This window comes from Mustela lutreola, chromosome 13, assembly GCF_030435805.1.
Source record: "Mustela lutreola isolate mMusLut2 chromosome 13, mMusLut2.pri, whole genome shotgun sequence".
Lineage (NCBI taxonomy): Eukaryota > Metazoa > Chordata > Mammalia > Carnivora > Mustelidae > Mustela > Mustela lutreola.
In genome coordinates, this window is record NC_081302.1 from 8,861,150 (window position 1) to 8,882,453 (window position 21,304).

The following is a 21,304-nucleotide window of genomic DNA, read 5'->3' on the forward strand; positions in this document are numbered from 1 at the left end:
AGGATGGTGACGCTCCCGCGGATGACAACTGGGGAGCTGTCACGGGAAAGGCGCCAGAGACCTGTGCCGAGCACACGCTCTGTACCATCTCGAATGTTTCTGTAAGCAGTACCTAGTTCGTTCAGTTATCTTCAGTGGATGTGGTACAAAAATTGGCCGCTATTATTGGAAACAGGAAAACTGTCCCTGGTTTTCTTTCCTTTTCTTTCTTTTTTTTTTTTTTTTAAAGATTTTATTTATTTGAGAGATCACGCACCCGAGAGAGAGAGAGAGAGAGAGAGCGAGAGAGCGAGAGCGAGCACGCGCCCGTGCGCACGTGTACAGAGGGGGGAGGGGCTGAGCAGGGAGCCTGGATGTGGGGTCCCATCCCAAGACTCTGGGATCATGACCTGAGCTGAAGGCAGAAGCTTAACCAACTGAGCCAGCCAGGCACCCCTGTCCCTGGCTTTTTTGAGTACTATTTTACAACCAATATTAACAGTAATGATTTTATGGAGGACACTTTCTTCTAGAGCCTATTCAGATCCAGCTGTCACCATGGAGGCAGCATGATAAGGACAGAAGCAGAGGCTGACAATAGCCAAACTATGAAAAGAACTTAGATGCCCATCAACAGATGAATGGATAAAGATGTGGAAACACACACACACACACACACACACACACACACACACACACAAATGGAATACTATGCAGCCATCAAAAGAAACGAAATCTTGCCATTTGCAATGATGTGGATGGAACTAGAGGGTATTATGTTCAGTGAAATAAATCAGAGAAAGAGAATGATCATATGATCTCTCTGACATGAGGAATTTGAGAGTCAGGGCTGGGGGTCGGGGGGTTAGGGAGGGAAAAATAAGACAAGATGGGACTGGGAAGGGAGACAACCCATAAGAGACTGTTCGTCTCAGGAAACAAACTGAGGGTTGCTGGGGGGCCGGGGGGGTCGGGAGAGGGTGGTGGGGTTATGGACATTGGGGAGGGAATGTGCTATGGTGAGTGCTGTGAAGTGTGTAAGCCTGATGATTCAGACTTCTACCCTTGGGGCAAATAATACATTATATGTTAATTAAAAAAAAAATGCAGAGGCTGACAAGACAGTCGCCACGTCAGGGCTTCTCACCACGTGTTACACTGATGGAGCTGATCGTTCTAGATCAAAGCAGATTTTGCCAGTCTGTAGATGTATATGCAACTTCCACAGCAAACTAACCAATATTCATTCTAAAATTTTACCATCTGTGGAAGACTTAAGTCCCCAAAGAGAAAAGTAGTAATTAGAGACAGAAGTTTTTCTTACAACTGAGAACTAGGATGTGGCTTCTTCAACCTTTAAAACAAAAGACTTGCCTGAAAATATTCATGCTTTACCAACTGTACTATTAAAAAGCTCCATTATTTAGTACCTCCTCCTGAAAACACAACACAGGTCACTTGTTTGCTTTTCAGTACCGGAGAGAGGAGGACCGGGAGGCCACGGACTCACGGCATCACCTCACGCAGGGGGCCACCAGCTGGCCTGTGGGGAGGGAGGGCCCAGCTGCTCCTGCACCTGGAGCTCCACACTGGTCTTGAAGAGTGTCTCCAAAATCCAGCGGTGGCTGAATTCTTCTTCCACATTAAAAAATTTAGCACAAAGACCAAAACCTGACGTAGAAAGTAAGAAATCAGGGAGCTCGGGAGCAACGGTGTTTTTATAGAAGTCCTATTTGAAGGATCCTAGAATTAATTGTATCTTCACCTAACTCAGAAGACAGTCTTTCAAAATAAATGTACTACCAGAAAGTTTCTAACCTTAAATTTATGTTAAAATTGGATGCTACTTTCATGCGCTTAAGAGAAAGTGTGATGTCCTAGAAAATGGGTGACGTAGTGTGTCAGTGAAAAAGCACTTGTGAAGATTTTCTACTTCCTAAGAGTAATGAGAAAACTGGCAAAAATTCTCAAAGGCAAATCTTTTCAGAAGTGTGGGAACTGGAGCGCCTGCGTGGCTCAGTTGGTTACACGGCTGCCTTTGGCTCGGGTCGTGACCCCAGGGTCCTGGGATCAAGCCCCATATTGGGCTCCCTGCTTGGCGGGGAGCCTGCTTCCCCCTCTCCCCTCTGCCTGCTGCTCCCCCTGCTTGTACTCTCTCTCTCTCTCTCTCTCTGTGAAATAAATAAATAAAATCTTAAAAAAGAAACGAAGTAGTGTGGGAACTAACCAAAGGCCTAGAGCAAGCTGAGGTGAGTTGACTCAAGTCAGATGGCCGGACCTCAGTAAGAGCAGCACACTTGGACGTTCCCAGCTGTCCTGTTCCATCCCATCTCCAGCTCCACGAATTGCCTGGAAATCCCCCAGCCTGGCAGGCCCTGAGAGAGCCCCGCAGGAGTGGGAGCTCCTCCCACGCTTGTAATGGTTGTTCTCCAGAAAACCTCAGGGGCAAGGCCATCTTCATCTTACGAGACTCCGCTCTCTCTCAGGCTGAGGGGCCTTTTCCCGAAGGAGCGTTTGTCTAGATGATTACAGGCAACTGTGTAATTTTGTGGCTACCCGAGATGGTGAACAGTTGGGGCTAATCCAAAGGCTTAAAAGGAAAAGCTGGGAAATGAGACGTTCACAGGGGCTTTGAAACCTGACGTCCAGAAGGCCATGCACATCCTAGGGCTACACATCCTCATGAAGACCCTAAGAAGGACCCACGCTTTCACCTGTGGCTGCCCGAGGAGCTCTGTGTGAGCAGGCGGCGCTCACTAGGAATGGCCAAACGTCACGGAACAGATTCTATAATTAATAACCGACCAGTCAGTCAGTCGTCCTACCCTTTTCTAGCCCTCTCAATTTCCTGACTGGATGAACATGTAGACACGGGAACCTGCGTGACCGAGGATGAAAGTACATGTGTTTGTGAGAGAACATACGTGTGGTTGTTCATGGACAGGCTTTAAATTCTAGAATGCTCAGAAACTGTATGCAAAATGCTGGCATACGTATCTATTTTTTCATAAAGGCTCTAATGTTTTTATCATATAAAGAGGTCAACTAACACAAAAAACAGTTATGAGAGACTAGGTAAGATTAACTGGCAAGTCTTTTATAACAGCAAATTCTAAGGGAACAAGATTTGAAAACCATACACACATACAAACAGGTTTGCTGTCAGTGAGTAGAGGCTTTTCAATATTATCTATGTGTGTCTTTTTATTTTATGGAGGAAGGATGAGAGAAGGAAGTATAGTAGCCAGAAAAAAAATAGTAAAAAGCCAAAAACATACACAAAAGTTAATCACATAAGAACTGGCGATATATTCAAATAATTGCATGCCTATAGGAAATACAAAGTAAATTACCTCACACTGAATTTTTTGTCTATTGATTTAATATATTATTTCTGTTCTAACCCCATATCTTATTTATGAAAAACTAAGACCAACTTTAAGAAGCTTCAATATTCACTTTTATTATTTGTAAAAAAAATTAAGGTATCAGAATGCATATGGTATATACTGTGATCTTGGTTTTGCACATTTATTCACGTGTTTTACATTATTTCAACTTTAATAAACATACCATATGTGTATCTTTACAATACCTGATAAAGATTTAGCTGTCTGGCACTTATACATGTATTATTAGTTCATTCTGATGCTCTGCATATCAAGAGGATGTTAAAAATGACCTGAAATAACGCTAAGATGAAGATTTAGATTTAGTGAAGCAGTTACGCTCCAGCAACTGCCACACATTTATTTGTGCCGGTTTTATTTTATTTTTTTACCCTTAATTGAGTGTAAACTTTTGCAAAAAAAAAAAAAAAAAAGATAAAAGAAAAAAAAAGTAAAATCTGGAAATGGAAGTTGTGTTACTTTTTAGTCCAATAAATAATTTTAGCTACGCTTAATGTAGCTTTTTAAGGCCTTCATACAATTGAAAAAATTAAAGTAGAGCATGTTAAAACCCTGTTCATTTATAAAATAAAAAATAGAATTTTACAGGTTTGCAGTTAAAAGTCACTGTTCAAAACTGATCATGCATGTATTAGCTGCAACCCAACCGAAAGTCCTTGGTGCCGGCAGTCAGGGCACAGCCTGCTGCCAGCGATGTGAGGCATTAAAAAAACACCATGATGTCAGCGGTCTAGACTTACATGTATTAAGCCACACGCCAGCAAATTCTCTGATAAATACACATCATTTTAATAATCAGTATTTGATAGCGGATCAAAACATGCATTAGACTAAAAATGCCACAAATTTGTTTTTATATCCATTCACTATAAAACTTTCTTTTTTAAAATTTAAAGTCTTGGTTCCTATTTTAGAATACACAATAATCAGGAGGATACATGATGGGGAGCCAGTTTTCAGTAAAAGACGCACAATGGGTCCATCCAAGTAACTTCATCAGCTATAACGAAACACAAAAACATATTATTAAAGAACAGATTTTTTAAGCTCAATATTCAGGGTAAATTTTGCATTTGAGAATAGTAAGGTGGTAGCATGCAAGACTTTCCTTCCATCCAACCCACTCACCAACCACACTTCCTACCCCCCTGGTCTTCCTTACCATCAACTAAACTACCCAGTTTCCTACCAACCAAGCTCTACATGCGATTATGACCATTCCGGCCAACCTTCCTTCTCTCCCGTCTTTCTACCAACCTTTCTGTTTTCCTTTCTGTCTTCCTTCTGCCTAACTTGCTCCCTTCTTCCTATCAAACCAGTTGCCTTTCTTTCTTTTCTTTCTTTCGTTCTCTCTCAGTCTGACTGTAAGCCAAACACTGTTCTAGACACCGGGAAAACAGCACTAAACAAAGTCAGTCCCCACTCGCAGGACAGTTGTGTTCTATTCAGGGGAACTGAAGAATAAATAAGCTGATCAATGAACAGACGACCAAATGAGTATGTAGTTAAGCTGCATACATCAAGTAGACCAGAAGAATAAAAGCTGAAGAGACACCAGAGCCATTAGGAGATGGGACGGTCAAGACCGGGCTCTCCGGAGAGCTGATATTTATGGGGTGATTTGGAAAAGAAGAAACCTTCTATGAAAATCGGGGACAAGCTCTCCATACAGCTAGACTAGTTAGGTTCCTGGCAGAAAAGGGCAGGAAGGGGCACGGTGGCTGTTTCAGCTGAGCAGAGGAGGCACATGTGAGGGAGGCAGAGTCGGTCTGGGAAGTGTGACAAGGAATGCAACTGGGAAGAAATGCAGGAGCCAGATCCTGTGGGGCCTTAACGGGCCAAGGAAGGCGTCTGGATTTTAATTTAGACTTAATGAGATGGGGCTTCACCGGGAGGTGTCTTCAAGCCCTCTTTTCCAGCTGTGGTGTGAAGAATACACAGGACAGGAACAGAGTGGAGGAGACACCAATTACAAACCCCGATAGGAACATCTGGGGCAGTCACCGGTTTTACCAATGTAAGAGCTCACAGATCACAGTCGACATGATGAGAATCACACTATACACATTAACAAGTAGTTCCAGAAAGAGTTCTCTTAACCAATTCAAAGATCTGAAGACGCTAATTTAAAATGTCTTACAATCTCAATGGAGCGGTGCACAGAAAGGTCTACGAGGGAAGAGAACCTATAGTTCACTCTAATTAGAAAATATTTCCCCAGGAACTTACTGATTGCTTTTACATCCAAAGAATAACCTTAAATAGAGAGACCAGACCTTGGCCACACTTGGCATGACCGAGCTGCCCACCCGATCTCATATGCCCTTTAGGCACAAACTGTGCGTGTCCAGAGACAAGATGAGGCTACGATGATTTCTGTGGTGTTCATTAAGTTTTTATACTTGACCATTAACTTGTCCAGAGAGACCAGAATTTCTTATCTAGTGTTTCTAGCATCAACCACAGAATTTCTCTGCATGTAATAAAGGATGGTGTAAAAATCACAAAATGGCCTATCATTTCAAATGAAGAATAAAATCAAATAGAAACTCTAAAAGTTCAAACATTTTAGAGTTGAGCCAACATGTATTTGAAAGGAATGATTTCTGTCTCCTTCAGAAAGAAAACTCAGTCTTCTGACTGTAATTCTAAACTTCCTAATGTACTTTTTGCCTATGTCGAAAACATTTGAGGCTAAGTTTAGGTTCTCTGGACAGGAATTTTAAAAATTTAATAATAAGAAAAGTTTAAAAAATGTAAGGAGCTTACTGGTTGTCTCTCATGCTTTTATTTTATAATTTGCATGACATGAATGAGAGTAGGAATCCGTCCTCGTAAAGTCAGTATCGCTAAGTCACTACAAGAAGGCTTTTAGCTATCTGATCACTATGTGATATCGAGGTGACATGTATCAGTGAAAATTTAATACCACTTACTTGAATACAATTTTTCCAGTTTTCTTTTGTTGGTTTTTCTTCCACAAGTTTAGTTGCAAATTTAAGGCTTCTCCCATACAATTTATGTACTAATGCATGCTTGTATGCAAATGTTAAAACCTATAATGTAAAACAAGATAAGGCTTATCCATGAAATATTTACATTTTATGGTTTATAGTTTTAATAATGAAAAAATTAAGGCCTTAATAGAAGTGCAGCTTTTAAAATGAACATTTTATATCAAGCAAGTTTTAAAGATGTCTTGAAAGAACAAAAGCTGAATATCGCACCAATCAGCCTATCTGGGGGGGGGAATTAAAGTGTGATAAGTCACTAGCTCTTGGACTCTATACCAAACACCTCTTTATGCAAAGGAGAGCTAACATAAGTGATCATAAAAATGCAAATAGGGATAGAAGTACAAAACTATAAAGAGTCATTATAAATTACCAAAACTGCAAAGGGGGATAAAGTAAGAAAAAAAAATTAAAATAAAAAAATTCTGTCGTATAAGCGTACTCTGATCCTAACTCCCTTTCTTCAGCATGAGCATGACTACACTGCGGTGGGAAAACCTCAAGCATACAGGAAACCTTTTCTCCCTTCTCAGAGGTCTTTACTACAAATTATCGTAGTTCATCTAGAAAACAAGCATCTGTCTGTAAGACAAAACTAATCGCTTATGCTAGGTTAGGAGAATTCTATTTTCTTTATCTTCAGAAGAAAGGAAGATTGACAAGAACTTGTACTTACATAACCCCTACTGTAAGAATTACAGTAGAGAGCTAAAAGAGATTTGACATTTTTATATAACCCAAATCCAAAAAGTTCGTCAATGTTCCCTTTTCTAAACTGGGTCTGAAAACTGATGAGCTATAAATCCAAATGATAATTATTTAAAAGTCAAAGAGCTGTGAGAAAAATAATATCTAAAGTAACCAGAATGCCCCCCTCTCCCCCAACAGATCAGTACATAAACAGATATGGGAAGGCATACACGCAATTTCTAGATGTTCTTAATTCTAGCTTCATACACAACCGGCTTAACCAAAAGGCCACTACACACATTCTCAAACTGTTTTCCCAACTAGTTTGGCTAAAGAGCCACTGTGCAGACAGAGAAAATGATAGTAAATGGTTCTAAAACAGGTAAGACAAAGGAGATCTCACTAAACACAATGTCTTCTTCAGAGCCCAGCTTAGCCACACTCCATATATTTTCTTCCTCTTCTGGCCAGGGAGCTGGGAAACAGTAAAGAGCAGGCAATGGGGCACAGAGGAGGTTTGTGAAGTAACCCCCAAGAACTGTGCCGGAGCAAGAAGCACAAAGATTACCTTATTGTCAAAAAGATCAGTCCATTTTGTAGTTTCCCAAAAAGTCTCCATCACAGAATCCAGAGTATTTTCTCTTTCCTCGTCCCTTCCTTCGGTGTCGCTTGAAACAGCCCCGTCCCGATCCTGGGCATGAAGGAGGTGGTCGGCGAGGGCGCATCCTTTTCTACAAAGAGCGTCCACGAGGGTAGACTTCTGTTTGTCCATGTCACTGTGCGCCAAATCAGAAAGCAACGCCCAGATCGGTAAAATTCCTTAAGAAGTAGACTGGTCTGAAACTAACCGACTCATGCACTATTTGCCTCAGATTTACAACGCAGAAATATTATCGTACATCAAATAAGATTCCTTATTTGTAACAAACACCAAATGAGCCACTACCTCACACATACAGATTAAATGTGTTAGGACAGCCGTATGTGGTTGAAACAGAATGCCATAAAGCAAAAGAAGGGAAAGTGTGTTCAGCTCTCAAGTCCGTCAGCTAAGTACCTCTTCCTCAGAATAGCATCTTTTAGAAAGTACTTAGATTTCTCATACAGAGCGATCATCACACATTTACGCACCGATGTAGACACGTTCTTTCAGCAGTGAACGTAACTTTCACTTACAAACAGAGCAAACACTGTAAGATGCTTCCTCCGTGCCAGAAACTGCTCTAGCACTTTTACATATTAACTCATTTACAGTCAAGACAGTTCTGAGTAAGATACTATTAATCATCGCCATTTGCAAAGGAGGAAGTTGAGGCACACAGAGATTCGTCCGAGGTCCAATGGTCAGGAAGCAGCAGATCCAGGTAGAGTCTGCTTCGAGAACCCCTGCTTTTAATCGCTACGGAAAAACCGCCTTGCGGCAGGGCAGGAATCTGTGTTCTGATGACTCCAAGTGTCCAGACAGTGCCTGGCACGGGACAGAAACGCAGTACATCACTGCTGAATGAAACGCAGTCGCAACCTGCACTCCAGGGGACAGCGGTACTCGTTAGGACACTTGCTTATCTGAGGCATTTTGTCCAACTCATGTCCCACACGTGTGGAGACAAGTGCGGAGAAGGTGCCACGGGCACTCGGACACGGATGAACGGACTAACGGTACGAATGACTCTGAAGGACTCGGGACTGGAAAATGCACATATGAAATCTGCTGGCGCTACGAAATCAACAATTTGTACAAAAGATAATGAAAATGAGAAAACAACAACTTGTTACAACCCAACAAAATTACCCACCTTAATACGTTTGCAACGTAGATAAATTTAGGCCAAAAAAGAGGCGTGAGATTTTCAGCAAAGAGTTTCAAAGCTCGAAAGAACCAATTTCATTCTCTTTTGGGGGAAACGTGTCAGGGAACTGCTTGGTTACTTTGGACTCAGGAACAAAAGAATTTCGGAGTTGAAGGACAGGTGCACAGCTTCTCATTTACGGAGCGCTCCCCCACCCCACCCCACCCCACCTTCTAGACGCCAGCCACGTTCTGAAACGTCTTACCAGTACTTCACTTACACATTACAGCATCAACCCTAGGAGCAGGACACAATTATGGTCCCCACTGTGTGAGGAAGAAGGCGGGGCCTTGGAACAGAAGTGGATCGGCAAAGGCAGGTGGGATCACTCAGGGCAGCTGACGGGTCCGAGCCGCCCAGAGAAGGGCCGGACGGACGCAGAGCTTAGAGGGCGACCTAAGCGTGCTGTCCGTGCCAGTCCTCGGTCCAACTACCTGCCAAACCCCATAACCCAGATCTCGGATCCAATAATTCCACGTATCTGGAATATTCCTTCCCTACCCTCGTCTAACTCAGAACGGATCGGCTCAGATCAAATATTTTACCAATCCACGAGGCTTTCCCCAGTCAAATGAAATCGGCTCTTCCTACAGGCTTTCACAATTTACAGTAGTTATCGTAACTCTTCACATCCCGGCCGGCACCTTCACCTTCCGCATCAGAGCACGCGCTTCCCAAGAGCAGACCGTGTCCTGGTCCGTTTTGTTCATCCTCTCAGTGATACTTTACCTACAGTGTTTGCTCAGTAAACATCCGAATCAAATCTCGTTAGAGGTACCGATCAAAGGGGTAATAGCTGTATTTTAGGAAGCGCCTCAATCAGATACTTTAATGGCCTAAAACTGCAGTTCAGTTTAACGGAAACTCGATACTAGATCACGCACAAAAGCTACTATCACACTGGAGATAAGAAAGCGGCCGTCAGAACTTCCGATGCAGAGGGACTAGAGGAAAAGCAGCTTTGCACGGAAGGAGAAACAGACGCTCCACGGCGGCTCCTGGTCAGCGGCCGCCGCCTCCGGCGAACGCCAGGCCCCCCGAGACCAGCTCGGCCCAGCCCAGCGGCTCCGGGCCCGCACGGGCCCTTCCGCCCAGCACGGAGAGCCGAGCCCGCGCCGGCGGGGCCCACGGCAGCCCGCGGCAGGCGCCGGCCCTGTAAGCGCCGACACGGCCAGAACCGAACCAGCTCCTCTCGGCATTTTCACGTGTTCGCAGCCCCTTTCTAGCTTTACCCCAGCGTCGCCGACCGTCTCCGCAGCCACCATCTTTAAAGCCAGCACCCTAGGCTACTGTCACTTTTCGCCAGCCACTGGAGTCAGCGTTGGGGAGAAGAACTGTGAGGGGAGAGGGACTCACGAGACTGACGCCACAGCTCGCCGTCTGCGGCTCGCCTCCCCCCGGAGTGAAGAGCCTCCTCTGGGGCTGGGAGACTCAGGAAGGACAAGCCAGAACAGCAGCTGGGCTAGACGGACCTTCCCATTTACCGACATCTGTCCCGTTACTTCCTCGACGGGGGTCTGGAGAGAGGACACGGATTCCACAAACTAAGCAACAGCCGAGCTAGAAGGGGCGCGGCGGCTCCCAGCGGCGGCCGCAGTGAGGCCACGGCAGCCTCAGCAGGGCCTCGGTTCCCGGCAAGAGTTTCTCATGCAAGATCAAGGCCGGACTCCTCCTGCGACGGGATGAGCACGGAATGGAATTCAGGAAGGAAGCGCGGTGCAGACTGGTCCAGCGAGAAACCAGGGGCCCCCGGGGACAGGAGACGCACGAAAAGGACTGCGGGCTGAGGCGCAGACCTTGAAGACCCGGAGACAGGGGCTCTCAGCAGGGGGCAGCCATGGAGGGGAGGACTCGGGCTGAGACAAAGGTTGGCCTCGGGGGGGGGGGGGGTCTCTGTCCCCTCTGACACGAAGGACAGCATGACGAGGGGCGAGGCGGAGCGGATGCCCTAGTTGTCTCTGAGAAAGACATGAGGCAGGGAATCCTCTCAAGATGGGCGGGAACGCAAGCGGCTGCTCACAAGCAAGAAAAGGCCCAGCTCGGAGAGACCCGGCCTGAATCCGGCTCTCCCGTTTGCTCTTCGGCAGCCAGCGGGTAAAAAGGCCGCTGCTTGGCACGTTACATAGAAGGTTCAGTTTAAATGAGGTAATATACTCCAAATATCCCCAATAATTCCTTGCACGTCACTGGCGTGTCAGAAATGAACAACAAAACAGCCACGTTTGAATGATTCCCTCAGAGGGTGGGGAGGGCGCAGGTCCCGCGCACAAGCCAGTCTGAGGAACTTCATTCTGCCCGAAAACTACCACGTGCAGATTGCCAAGAGCTGCAACGAGCGAGGCGACACCCAGAGCTTCGGCGCTTCCGAATCAAGGACTCCACAGAGCAGCGCCTGCCTGAGGCCGAGGGAATGGCTGTAGCAGCTCCAGGAAGACGCGCGGTTTCTACCCTCGCAGGTGACGGCCTCTGAGTGAAAATTACCCAGGGGCAGGAGGGAGAGCTGCTCCCGGGAGCGCTCCCGCGATACGGTCCTGAGAATTCAAGGAAGGCGGAGGCTCCGGTGGCTGAGGGACTGTCACACCACGTGCGGAGCCATAAGCTCGCCCACCCGCGCCCGGCGACGCCGCTCTGCTCACGCCTGCGCTGGCTTCTTACAGCTCAACCATAACCCCCTGCCCCTCACCCCTGCAATACCGTGACACCGGCTCCTACCTCAAGTTGCTGGCGACGGTTTCAACCTGACTTTATTTCTATTTGTGTTGCCGGACATTACAAACTAAATCTGGGCTTTTCATGCTATTGGCCAATGAACAGTTTAGAAATTAATCTTTTTTGCCTTCTCCGTATGTCCAGCTGCCACAAATCCCCAAGGGGCGGGACTGTCTGATCCCAGCTACTCAAGTCTCTCCACACAATGGACCTGGCGGCCAAGAAAGCAAGCTGCTTCTCTTCTGCTTCATCTCAAACAACTAAGAAAATTATCACGAAATAGCTAAGGGTGGAACATCCAAATACTGATAACTCCAGGGACAGAACAAGCCGGAATAGAAGAATACTCTCATTAATTTTAAAAAAGTAACTAAGAATGAGATGCAAGAAAGATTATTTACTGGTTAGGTACTTTTTTATAGTAGCTGCATCGGGCCTGGGGTCAGTCTTCATGGCCATATAAACCGCTAGGGCCGTTTGGTCTATATGAGAAATAACAGCATCCGCAGCTTCAACAATTTCATTAAGTCTTTTCATCCGCTCCTAGGGAGGAAAAAAAGAAGAAATAAGAAATGGATGTTTCGGGGCGCCTGGGGGACTGTCGTTAAGCGTCTGTCTTTGGCTCAGGTCGGGATCCCGGGGTCCTAGGATCGAGCCCCGCATCGGGCTCCCTGCTCAGCCGGAAGCCTGCTTCTCCCCTCTCCCACTCCCCCTGCTTGTGTTCCCTCTCTCGCTGTGTCTCTCTCTGTCAAATAAATAAATACAATCTTAAAAAAAAAAAAAAAAAAAAGATAAAGAAATGGATGTATCAACGAGTCCCTTCATTTCTGTCGTCCCAACCATGACAGTCACAACCCAGCAGAGGGGGCGGGGCACTCTGCTCACAGCCCAGGGCGCTCGGTGCTGTTCCTCCTGTGACTGCCACAACATCAGCATCACCAGAAAACCTGAGCTTGGATGGGAAAATACCCAAGACACATTCCCCATTGGGACTTGATGGCGAGGGTAAGCCCGATAAAGATTCCCAGAAATGTAGTGTTTTCTACCAAGGCAACTCCTTTTCTGGGCATCTTAGAAACCCAATTGGCTCCATTACTCCAGTCACACACCACATGAAAACAGAAGGGAAAAAAGCACCTGCAGAGGAACATTCTCCCTGGTTTATTATTAAAACCACAAAGATGGGAGCAGACAAGAATAGACCCAGTGGAGTCTAACTACGATCACCGCGGTGCTTGCGGTGCTCCCCTCGTGAGTCTTGGAGGTTTCCTTTCAACCTTCAAATTCACTCTGAACCCCTGATAATTTCTAATTGTTCATGGCTTGCGCTTCCCTACTGGCCAACATTATTAATGAGAGCTGTTAAGACAGTTTGGAACGATGGCCAATTCTTGAAAATTAGAACAGTAACAAAGTTAATGCAAAGTAGGAGTTGTTCCTCTGCTGTAGGTGTTTACATCTGCCGCAGGCCAGGACCCCTGCCCTGGAGGTGAATGTCAGAAAAGCAACCCTGGGTACATCTTCCCTGCTACTCCTCCCACTGACCAAAAACAGAAGCGGGAATTCTAAGCTGAACTCATAGTAACAGCTAAGTTCTATATTTACCTTAATGAGAATAGTTAACAGAACATTCAATGTGACGGAATGTTTGCATTTGACAAGAGCAAAGACAAATATAAGGCCGCACTTTTATTCAACGTATAAACTTTACCTAATGTTACAAACAAAATGAAATACTCAAATATTAAGAATGGACATGTCCCACCTTTTCAGCGTCCAACTGATGAAGTCTCGCAACATACAGAGGAAGATAATTAGGATATGTTTCTTTCAATTCATTATAAATGTCACTAGAATCCAGCCTATGTATATAAGAAAGAGAGAAATGTTATATTTCGTTTCTGTTAGAAAGAAAACAATTTCTGTCTTCCCTATTATTTAACATTGCTTTAAAGTTCCAGTCCATAACATAAAGCATCAGTCTGAAATACAAGTTTCTTTACTGACAAGAATTATCATTATATGCAGGTAGTATAAATATGCTTAACCTAGAAAAAAAAATCAAACTGGAGGCATCAAGTTTTCATATATGCCAGGTATAAATGTATAGAGAGAAGGAAAAAACAATCAAATAGCAAGAAAGATGAAAAGCTCTAGAAAGGTCTATAATGTATAAGAAAAACGTATACTTTTCTGAAAAATCTGAAGTTTCAGATGAATGAAGAGACATTCCATGTTCCTGGATGGGGAAGCTGAATAAAGCTGACGGCATGGGTGAGGGGAGCAGTGGCCCAGGCTCTTCCTGGCTTCCCTCGCCTGCCCTGAAACCACTTCCTGGGCGGGGGTGACAGGGGCCCTAGTGGTCTCAGCAGTGCCATACCCAAGGCAGGCCCTCTGCTCCCCTCAACCCCAAACATCCACTCATCACTCCGGAGGTCTCGGCGTGAGGCTCCCACATGCCCGGCAGCTCCTCCCCGGAAGAGAGTCCTCTGTCCGGGAGCCGGGGGGCGAGGGCGCCCCGTGTTCCGGCCGCAAGCGGCCTGGTCCCTGAGCTGCAGTGGGGAAGCAGGGAGCGGCCTGGGCTCAAGTACCACAGACTCTCACTTTTCTCCCTGAACGACAGATGTTTCTTCATCCTTTGCTGTATGCCTTTACATCAACTCCGGAGGTTTTAAAAGGCTGATTTAAAAAAAAAAAAAAAAAAAAAAAGATTTTCACTGGTTTCCAGAGAAGTGGGCTCCTGGGACTCCTCACACTGCCATGCCAGACGTCAACCTTTGCCATTTCGCTTTTGAAGGATTTACACGGTATTTTCAGCTGTTTACGACATCCTACAATCGATCGGAGACTGACTTACAGACTTTGGTTTCTGAGATACAGCCTAGTTTTAAGTGCAAAGGTCAGCCTGAATGTAGACGGACCCTAAAACTGCTCAATCCCTGGGAATTAGTTTCATGACACGATGACGTCTGTTCTCTAGAACAGCTCAGGACTGCAAGGTCGCACCCGTTCAGCTGACGAGGACTCCCACAGGAACGCGGTGGTGACAGAAATACCGCATAACACAAATGGAAAAAGCAACCCCTATGACTACAGAGAATAAATTTCCACCATGAAAAAAGTAAGCTAAAAGTCAAAAAATAAGCTGAGGGAAAATGTGTACAAGTACAGCAAAGCCTTAATATCTTTTATGTTAAAAAGTTAAATGAAAAATCTGATGTCCCAATAGAAAAATAGCACAAGACACGTTCAGCTGACAAGAATGCGGTGACAGATTTTAAAAGCCTCAAGTTTCGTAACTTAAGAAATGCAACTTAAGACACGATAATGGCTTTTTCTTTTCTCGCCATCTATCAGCAAGGCCTCGTTTCCAATTCCACGGCATCACAGGCTCTGCCATATACTACTGGAGGGAGTAGAAATTCTGATATTCCCTCTAGAAGGCAATATGTCAAAACATAGCAGGGCAAATTTTAAGTGTTAATAATACTGATTCTCAATAATTATACTTTTAAGATGTGATCTGATGGATATTTAAAGAAACTACATGTGTAAAAATGTCCATCACAGCACCACAGAGAAAAGATATAAAAGTGAATGTCAATTAGAGTATTTAAGTGGGTTACATTTCATCCACAGGACTGCAAACCACATAGTCATTAAGATGGTATTTTAAAGGACTATTAAATGACCTAAGAAATGCCAAAAATCACATAGTAATTGGAAAACTAGGACACAACATCATTTACACTGCTATATGCAGAACTACAGAGAAATAATCCTAGGACAATGATTACCTCTGGAGAGTAGGCAAAAAGGTGATTTTTATTTTTTTCTTTATGCTTTCCAGTAAAATTCTCTTCCAAGAGCAAATCAGAATTAAGTGGTTAAAATAAAACCCCCTGTAACCCTGCCACCCACCGTTAACATTCTGAATACAGTCCATGCTCATATACACCACACTGCTTTAACTGGGAAAATAAAAGTAAATGGAGGCCGAAAATCCACTAAAACTTACTTTGTCATCCACTGAATTTTAAGATCTCGTAACGCTTCAGTAAACTCTTCTTTTAAATCTTTCTCCTTTTCTGAATCTTTTTCTTTGTCTTTGCTGCCGTTCTTAGTCTTTGTTGGTGGAGGTATTAAGTAGTAATGAACAGGGATCACATCCTATGAAAGTGGAGAGAGTCTCAGATTAACACACTTAATTTTACATATTTTAAAATCATCTTCAATACTGAGTATCTCAGAACACAGGTTGCCCTGAGTTGTGCTACATCATATTACAGATCCTAAGGGCTACAACATATGAAAAATCCCAATCTATGATCAAAGGAATTTTCTCCCAAACTTTAAAGTACTCTTGCTTTTAAATCCTCTTTAAAATAAAGATTTATGTAAGGGGCATCTGGCTGGCTCAGTCAGTGGCGTGTGCGACTCCTGATCTGGGAATTGTGAGTTCCAGCCCCACAATGGGTGTAGAGATTACTTAAAAATAAAATCTTAAAAAAAAAAAAAATAGTGGAGGTAAGAACAAACTTTCCTCCATGAGTGTGTGCGATATTCTTAGCTTTACTTGCCACACTGGATTACAGACAGTACTACCTACCAAAGACTACTACGAAGCTTTCACTTGTTCTACTTGAGAAAGGAAGGAAATAACTTGGAATTTTAAAAAAGATCCTCTTTTCTATATAAACTTAAAGGGAAGTTTCTTCATTCAATCAAGAGGACTTTCTGAGGGCCTGAGACATGCCACGTAATGCTCTAAGAGGTGCAGACAGCCATGCAGACAAGGCCCTCTCCACCCGGGAACGTGTCCCGGTGGGGGAAGACAGACAACGTCAGGTAGCTCGGGGTCTCAGAGGATGTGCAGGAAGCGGAACGGGACGCAGGGACAGAGAGCGGCTACTCGGGGAGGTGGGAACAACGCGGACAAAGTGGTGCCGGGAATTCCCGCTGAACAGGGAATATGCGACCTATGTGAATGAGGCTCGGCGGCCTTCATTAACCCAACTGAGGAGAGGACGCGTGTGAAGACGGCAGATGGGCGCGTGCAAAGCCCTGAGCTTGAGCACCCGGCACGCGCGGCGGGACGCACTGGGCACGGGGGCAGCAACCACAGGCGGCGGGGCTGAGACCCTCGGACCAAAATACAGATTTTACTCTAAATGCAGGGGAGTTGTAGGCAAGGCAGTGAACATGATTCAAGATTTCTATTTTTGCTTCCTGACTCTGCGTCCTATATGGATGAGCAATGTTGGTTTGTTTTTAATAATTCTTCCTACTATTCGGAGAATGGACGGTAAAGGGTGGAAGGCGAGGAGGAAGACAAGTGAGGCGGGGAGCATGGATTCCCAACACTGCTCGGACTTAAGAGCAGGCTGTACAAGAGGAGGAAATGGATGGATCTGGATATCCATGAAGGCAGAGTCGACACTGCCTGCTGATGATGCTTAAAACGAGGGGACAAATGAAACCGGGCAGGACGAGGGAGGGGAGGAGGAAGCCCAGGCTTGGAGCCAAAGCATTCTGCGGTCTCAGAGAATGCTGGGGAGTGAAGGAGACGGACACCAGAGGGGCTCCCTGGACAAGCCAGCGGGACGGAAGAGGAGTGATCCACCAGTAACAGCGGAGGGGGTGGCAGGGGCAGGAGAACACGGTGGCAGAACTGTGCAGCAGTGGCTGGTCCCCGCCACGAGAGACGCGCAGTCTCCGTGGACAGTGGGGGTGAGGGCCGCCCGAGAAAGATGCACGGAGAACAGGAAGTAAAGCAGCACAGACAGCACCTTTGAGAAGTTCTGCTTTGAAAAGAGCAGAGAAATGTGTATTTATATCTAATTACATCTATTTTGATCTATTCTATTAAAGCACGGAAATCTCCCCTTGCGAAAACTAAGGCAGTGTCTGGGAAATGAAATCCTATATCAGACTGGCTAGCTCTGGTCCTGGCACAATAGCTAGCTGCCCTTCATTAAAAGACAAAGTCAATTTCACCAATTCTAGCTTCAAGTTTATATTAAAAATGCTTAATTAAAACCTTTTTTGTTTAAATTAACATTTCTAAAATTGGGGAAAAATATGTTACCGAAACTTTTATTTTCCTAATCATAGTAATTTCAGAAAACAACTTTATACAGGTAGAGACAAAAAAATAATATTGCAAGCCCCACCTTGCCCTAAACAGGATTTTTAGGTGTAAATACAATGTGCATATGCCCATGTTAACAATTTTCGCAACTATATTTTATTTTGGGGTATAATTATAATAGCAAATATAAGGAACCACTGATGCAGTAGTTCTAATAGCCTTCCACCATCAAACGGTAACTGTGCCTTCAGTCTGACTCAGGTGAAGCGCCCATAAAACCTCTCCTGTGACAGAACCACACAAACCCACTTTCAGGCATCTCAGCACCATGCTCGAAGGCCAGGAGCCAGCGCGCCTGCAAGCCAAGGTTGCCTGTGCAGCGTGAGACGGGACAAAGCAGTGGGCTCTGCTTGGAAAAGCTCCTTAGGACCCTGCTACCCATCCGTCTTCCTTCCTCTTGAGTTCACTTTTCTAGGTGGGCACTGCTGGGGTGAAAAGCGACTGCAAGATCAGAGTTGCTGAAGAACCAAGAAGCTCTTACGGGAACAGATCGTTTCAGGATCATCTGTGCAGCACAGATAATATACTGAAGAATTCGAGGGGCAGAGACAGCCCCCAACAGTTACCCTCTGTTCACACAGTCCTGTACTTCCACTGTACTTGGTGGGGATGCCGCCTGCCTGGAGGCAGAGTCCCCACAGTCCATGCTGATTCTAACCTAACGTGAGCCTCCCTTAGTTCCCCTGCCTCCTTGACTGATTAGGGAGAGAGGCAACTTTCAGGATGGGAAGGAAGTCTCATTGTGAGGCAATGCCTCTTCTGAAGCTCAAAGGTAAGGCATTTGCTATTATGTTTGAGTACAGAAGAGAGAACACAGAACTGAATTTAAAATAAGCAATCCATTAATTTATGATTAACAATAAACTCTAAGAAAGATCTATAAACAGAAAGAAAACCTGTACCATGATAGTCATAAACTATCACTAAAGATTAAAAGCATAAGAGACAAGGAGAGTTTGTGATGAATGATCTTAGGGAGGAAATCAGGGTTTTGTGATCAGCATTTTATATATTAAATATCTCAAGTTAGCAATTATAACGGTTACTATAATCCTAAAAATATTTGAGGACAGTAACTTTATTACTATTCAAAATTACAAACATGGTAATTTTAACTTCTAATCAAAAGAAAAATGGAGGGTTTTTTTGTTTTATCATGTTCGCCTCTTTTTTTGGTCAGTATTTTTTCAATTCGCTTCTCAAGGACTTAGTATAGGGTTAATTTAATGGAAATCATTTTGTACCATTAAATCTTGAGCAACTTTGATTATGATTTAAAAAGCGAGTCAAGAGTAATCTTCCGATCAGAAATGCTAAAATTCTCTATAGTAGATACTTAACAGTAAGTTTTTCTAAAAAACATATTATTTCCGCTATTCACCAAGCATTTTGACAGTGTCTGAACAATATCCTTGAAAGTCAAATCTACCTGCAAAACTCATAATTATTCTTTGGCTACCATAATGCCTTTTAATTTTTGGTTCAAAAATTATAATTTCCTTAGTTCTTAAATTATTAACTAAATTCAAAACTTTAATATCTTTATACAAACGAAAACAGCTATTTTAAAGATCAAAATCATACTGGAATGCTATTCATCATCTGTTAAAAGTAACTATGTTCTTTCATATGAAAATGAACCTAAAAAAGGTAAACTGCATTTTCCAAATGAGAAGTCACTGAGACCCAAAGGACAAACCCATCGAGGATTATGCACCAAAAGCTGGTTGGCATTTTGTCTGGCAATAAATTAATATATAGATCTTTTTGGTAATGAGACTGTAAGACCAGGAGAACCGAGAAGAGGTAACTCTAGTTGCCCAAGTTTGTTATATATAAAGCTTTCCTAACCATCAAATAATAAATGTCTTATTCACTTAATAGCTTCCTATCTTTTACAACCTGATCCAAACAAAATCCACCAACACTCCCTAAAAGATCAACCCCAAAATATACAATAGGAAGAAAAAACCCCAGTATGCTTTTGTGATAAGCATCTTCTATTTTTAATGGGCTCCTAGAAAACATTTTCTTCCTTTTCTAAAGCAGTGGCTTTCAAGCTATTTTCCGGATGACCCAAAGATAAACTAATCTATAAATAAAAAGAAATTTGTTTTATGAGTCTGATGAGTGACATTTACTACTTTATTTCGTTTTCATGTTAAAGCTGGTCACATTTCATCGAATGAATGTACACGGCTCAGAAACGGGCTGCCACGTTCAGCCCGCAGTGAAGCAGATAGTCCTGTAACTGGAAAGAGGATTCCCAGCGGGGCATTTTGTTGGACTGAAGTGTTTGCCATCACATAGCGATACAGACATTACAGAAGTTCTCTTTAATAAACACACTCCATCTGTTCTAAAATGGTGGTCCCTAGTTTCACATCGCTGCGCATTAAGAAAGACCTATCTTTTATTTATACCTTAAAACACAAAATCTTAACGATGCTTCTCGTCGGAACAGGAGCAATCAGTAACATCCTGAATGAAGCCGGACAGCTGAGTATGTGTATCCCTTCCACTAAGTACCTAAGAAATAGAATTCTGCTTTTGTTTTGAGTGAAATTTGGCTCTCGCAGTCAATCAGAGATTGTCTAATAAGTTGTAGGGAAATTATGTCTTAAGCCTGTTTGTATTCTTTGAGTCAATTTTAACCTGGGGTGGAAAGTCCTTATTTCTGTTCCCACCACCCACTGCTCTGTCTCTGCTCCTCCAGCATGATGACGCAAGAGCAGGAAGAAACTTTTTTTCAAATTCCTTCACAGTATTTTAATAATCATATCATCCAATTTAAGAATGTTTTCGGGGCGCCTGGGTGCTCAGTGGGTTCAGCCTCTGCCTTAGGCTCAGGTGTTGGTCTCAGGGTCCTGGGATGGAGCCCCGCATTGGGCTCTCTGCTCAGCAGGGAGACTGCTTCGCCCCCACCCCCCACCAAATAAATAAATAAAAGTCTTCAAAAAAAAAGTTTTTGGACTTTATAAATAAATAAAAAAAAAAGGTTTTGGACTTTAAAAGACTTATATAGTTTTGACTTATATAGCTAAGAAAAAAATTACATTAATTTCTCTGTAGGATGTTAGATATGTAAAATTTCAAATACTATTTGACATATACTATTTAGCTAAGAAATGAATAGCATTAAATTTTTTTTCTAGACACACATAACAGGGGTCCTTCCAGCAGTTTATGGCAGGAAAAAAACTTCAGGAAAGCAGTACTTCAACACTGACAAGCTAAAAGCACTATACTGCAGAACTTAAAGAAAGGAAACCAAGAGAGAGATGTTTTTAACGACTTATAATAGGTGACAGAAAAGAAGTTTAACTAATATGCAAATAAGGCTTTAAGACATCTTTTTCAAGAACTGACAATCAGTACCTTTTTAAATTTTCCTTGTCGTTTTGCTGCAGACTGCCCCTGGGAGTTAGAAGGACATTCTGTAAGAAAACATGCACAATCTACACGGGATGGAGACACCGTCTGTCTAATTGTCTTCCAGTT

At 43.7% G+C, this 21,304-nt stretch overlaps 1 protein-coding gene across 6 annotated transcripts in view; it reads right to left on the minus strand.

Moving 5' to 3' along the window:
• Positions 1 to 3,416: 3,416 nt before the first annotated feature.
• TPP2 (tripeptidyl peptidase 2) overlaps positions 3,417 to 21,304 on the minus strand; it is a 75,231-nt gene continuing 57,343 nt past the window's right edge. The window contains exons 25-32 of one of the 6 annotated variants that reach the window (XM_059143795.1): positions 21,182 to 21,220; positions 15,671 to 15,822; positions 13,418 to 13,514; positions 12,065 to 12,195; positions 7,662 to 7,869; positions 7,497 to 7,568; positions 6,326 to 6,445; positions 3,417 to 4,389 (exon numbers count right to left, since the gene is read on the minus strand). In XM_059143795.1, coding sequence (XP_058999778.1) covers positions 4,300 to 4,389; positions 6,326 to 6,445; positions 7,497 to 7,568; positions 7,662 to 7,869; positions 12,065 to 12,195; positions 13,418 to 13,514; positions 15,671 to 15,822; positions 21,182 to 21,220 — 909 coding nt within the window. In that variant the 3' untranslated portion in view covers positions 3,417 to 4,299. Of the gene's footprint in view, positions 4,390 to 6,325; positions 6,446 to 7,496; positions 7,569 to 7,661; positions 7,870 to 12,053; positions 12,196 to 13,417; positions 13,515 to 15,670; positions 15,823 to 21,181; positions 21,221 to 21,304 lie in introns of those variants that run through there. The other 5 variants (XM_059143796.1, XM_059143798.1, XR_009346848.1 and 2 more) reach the window with 5 other exon arrangements.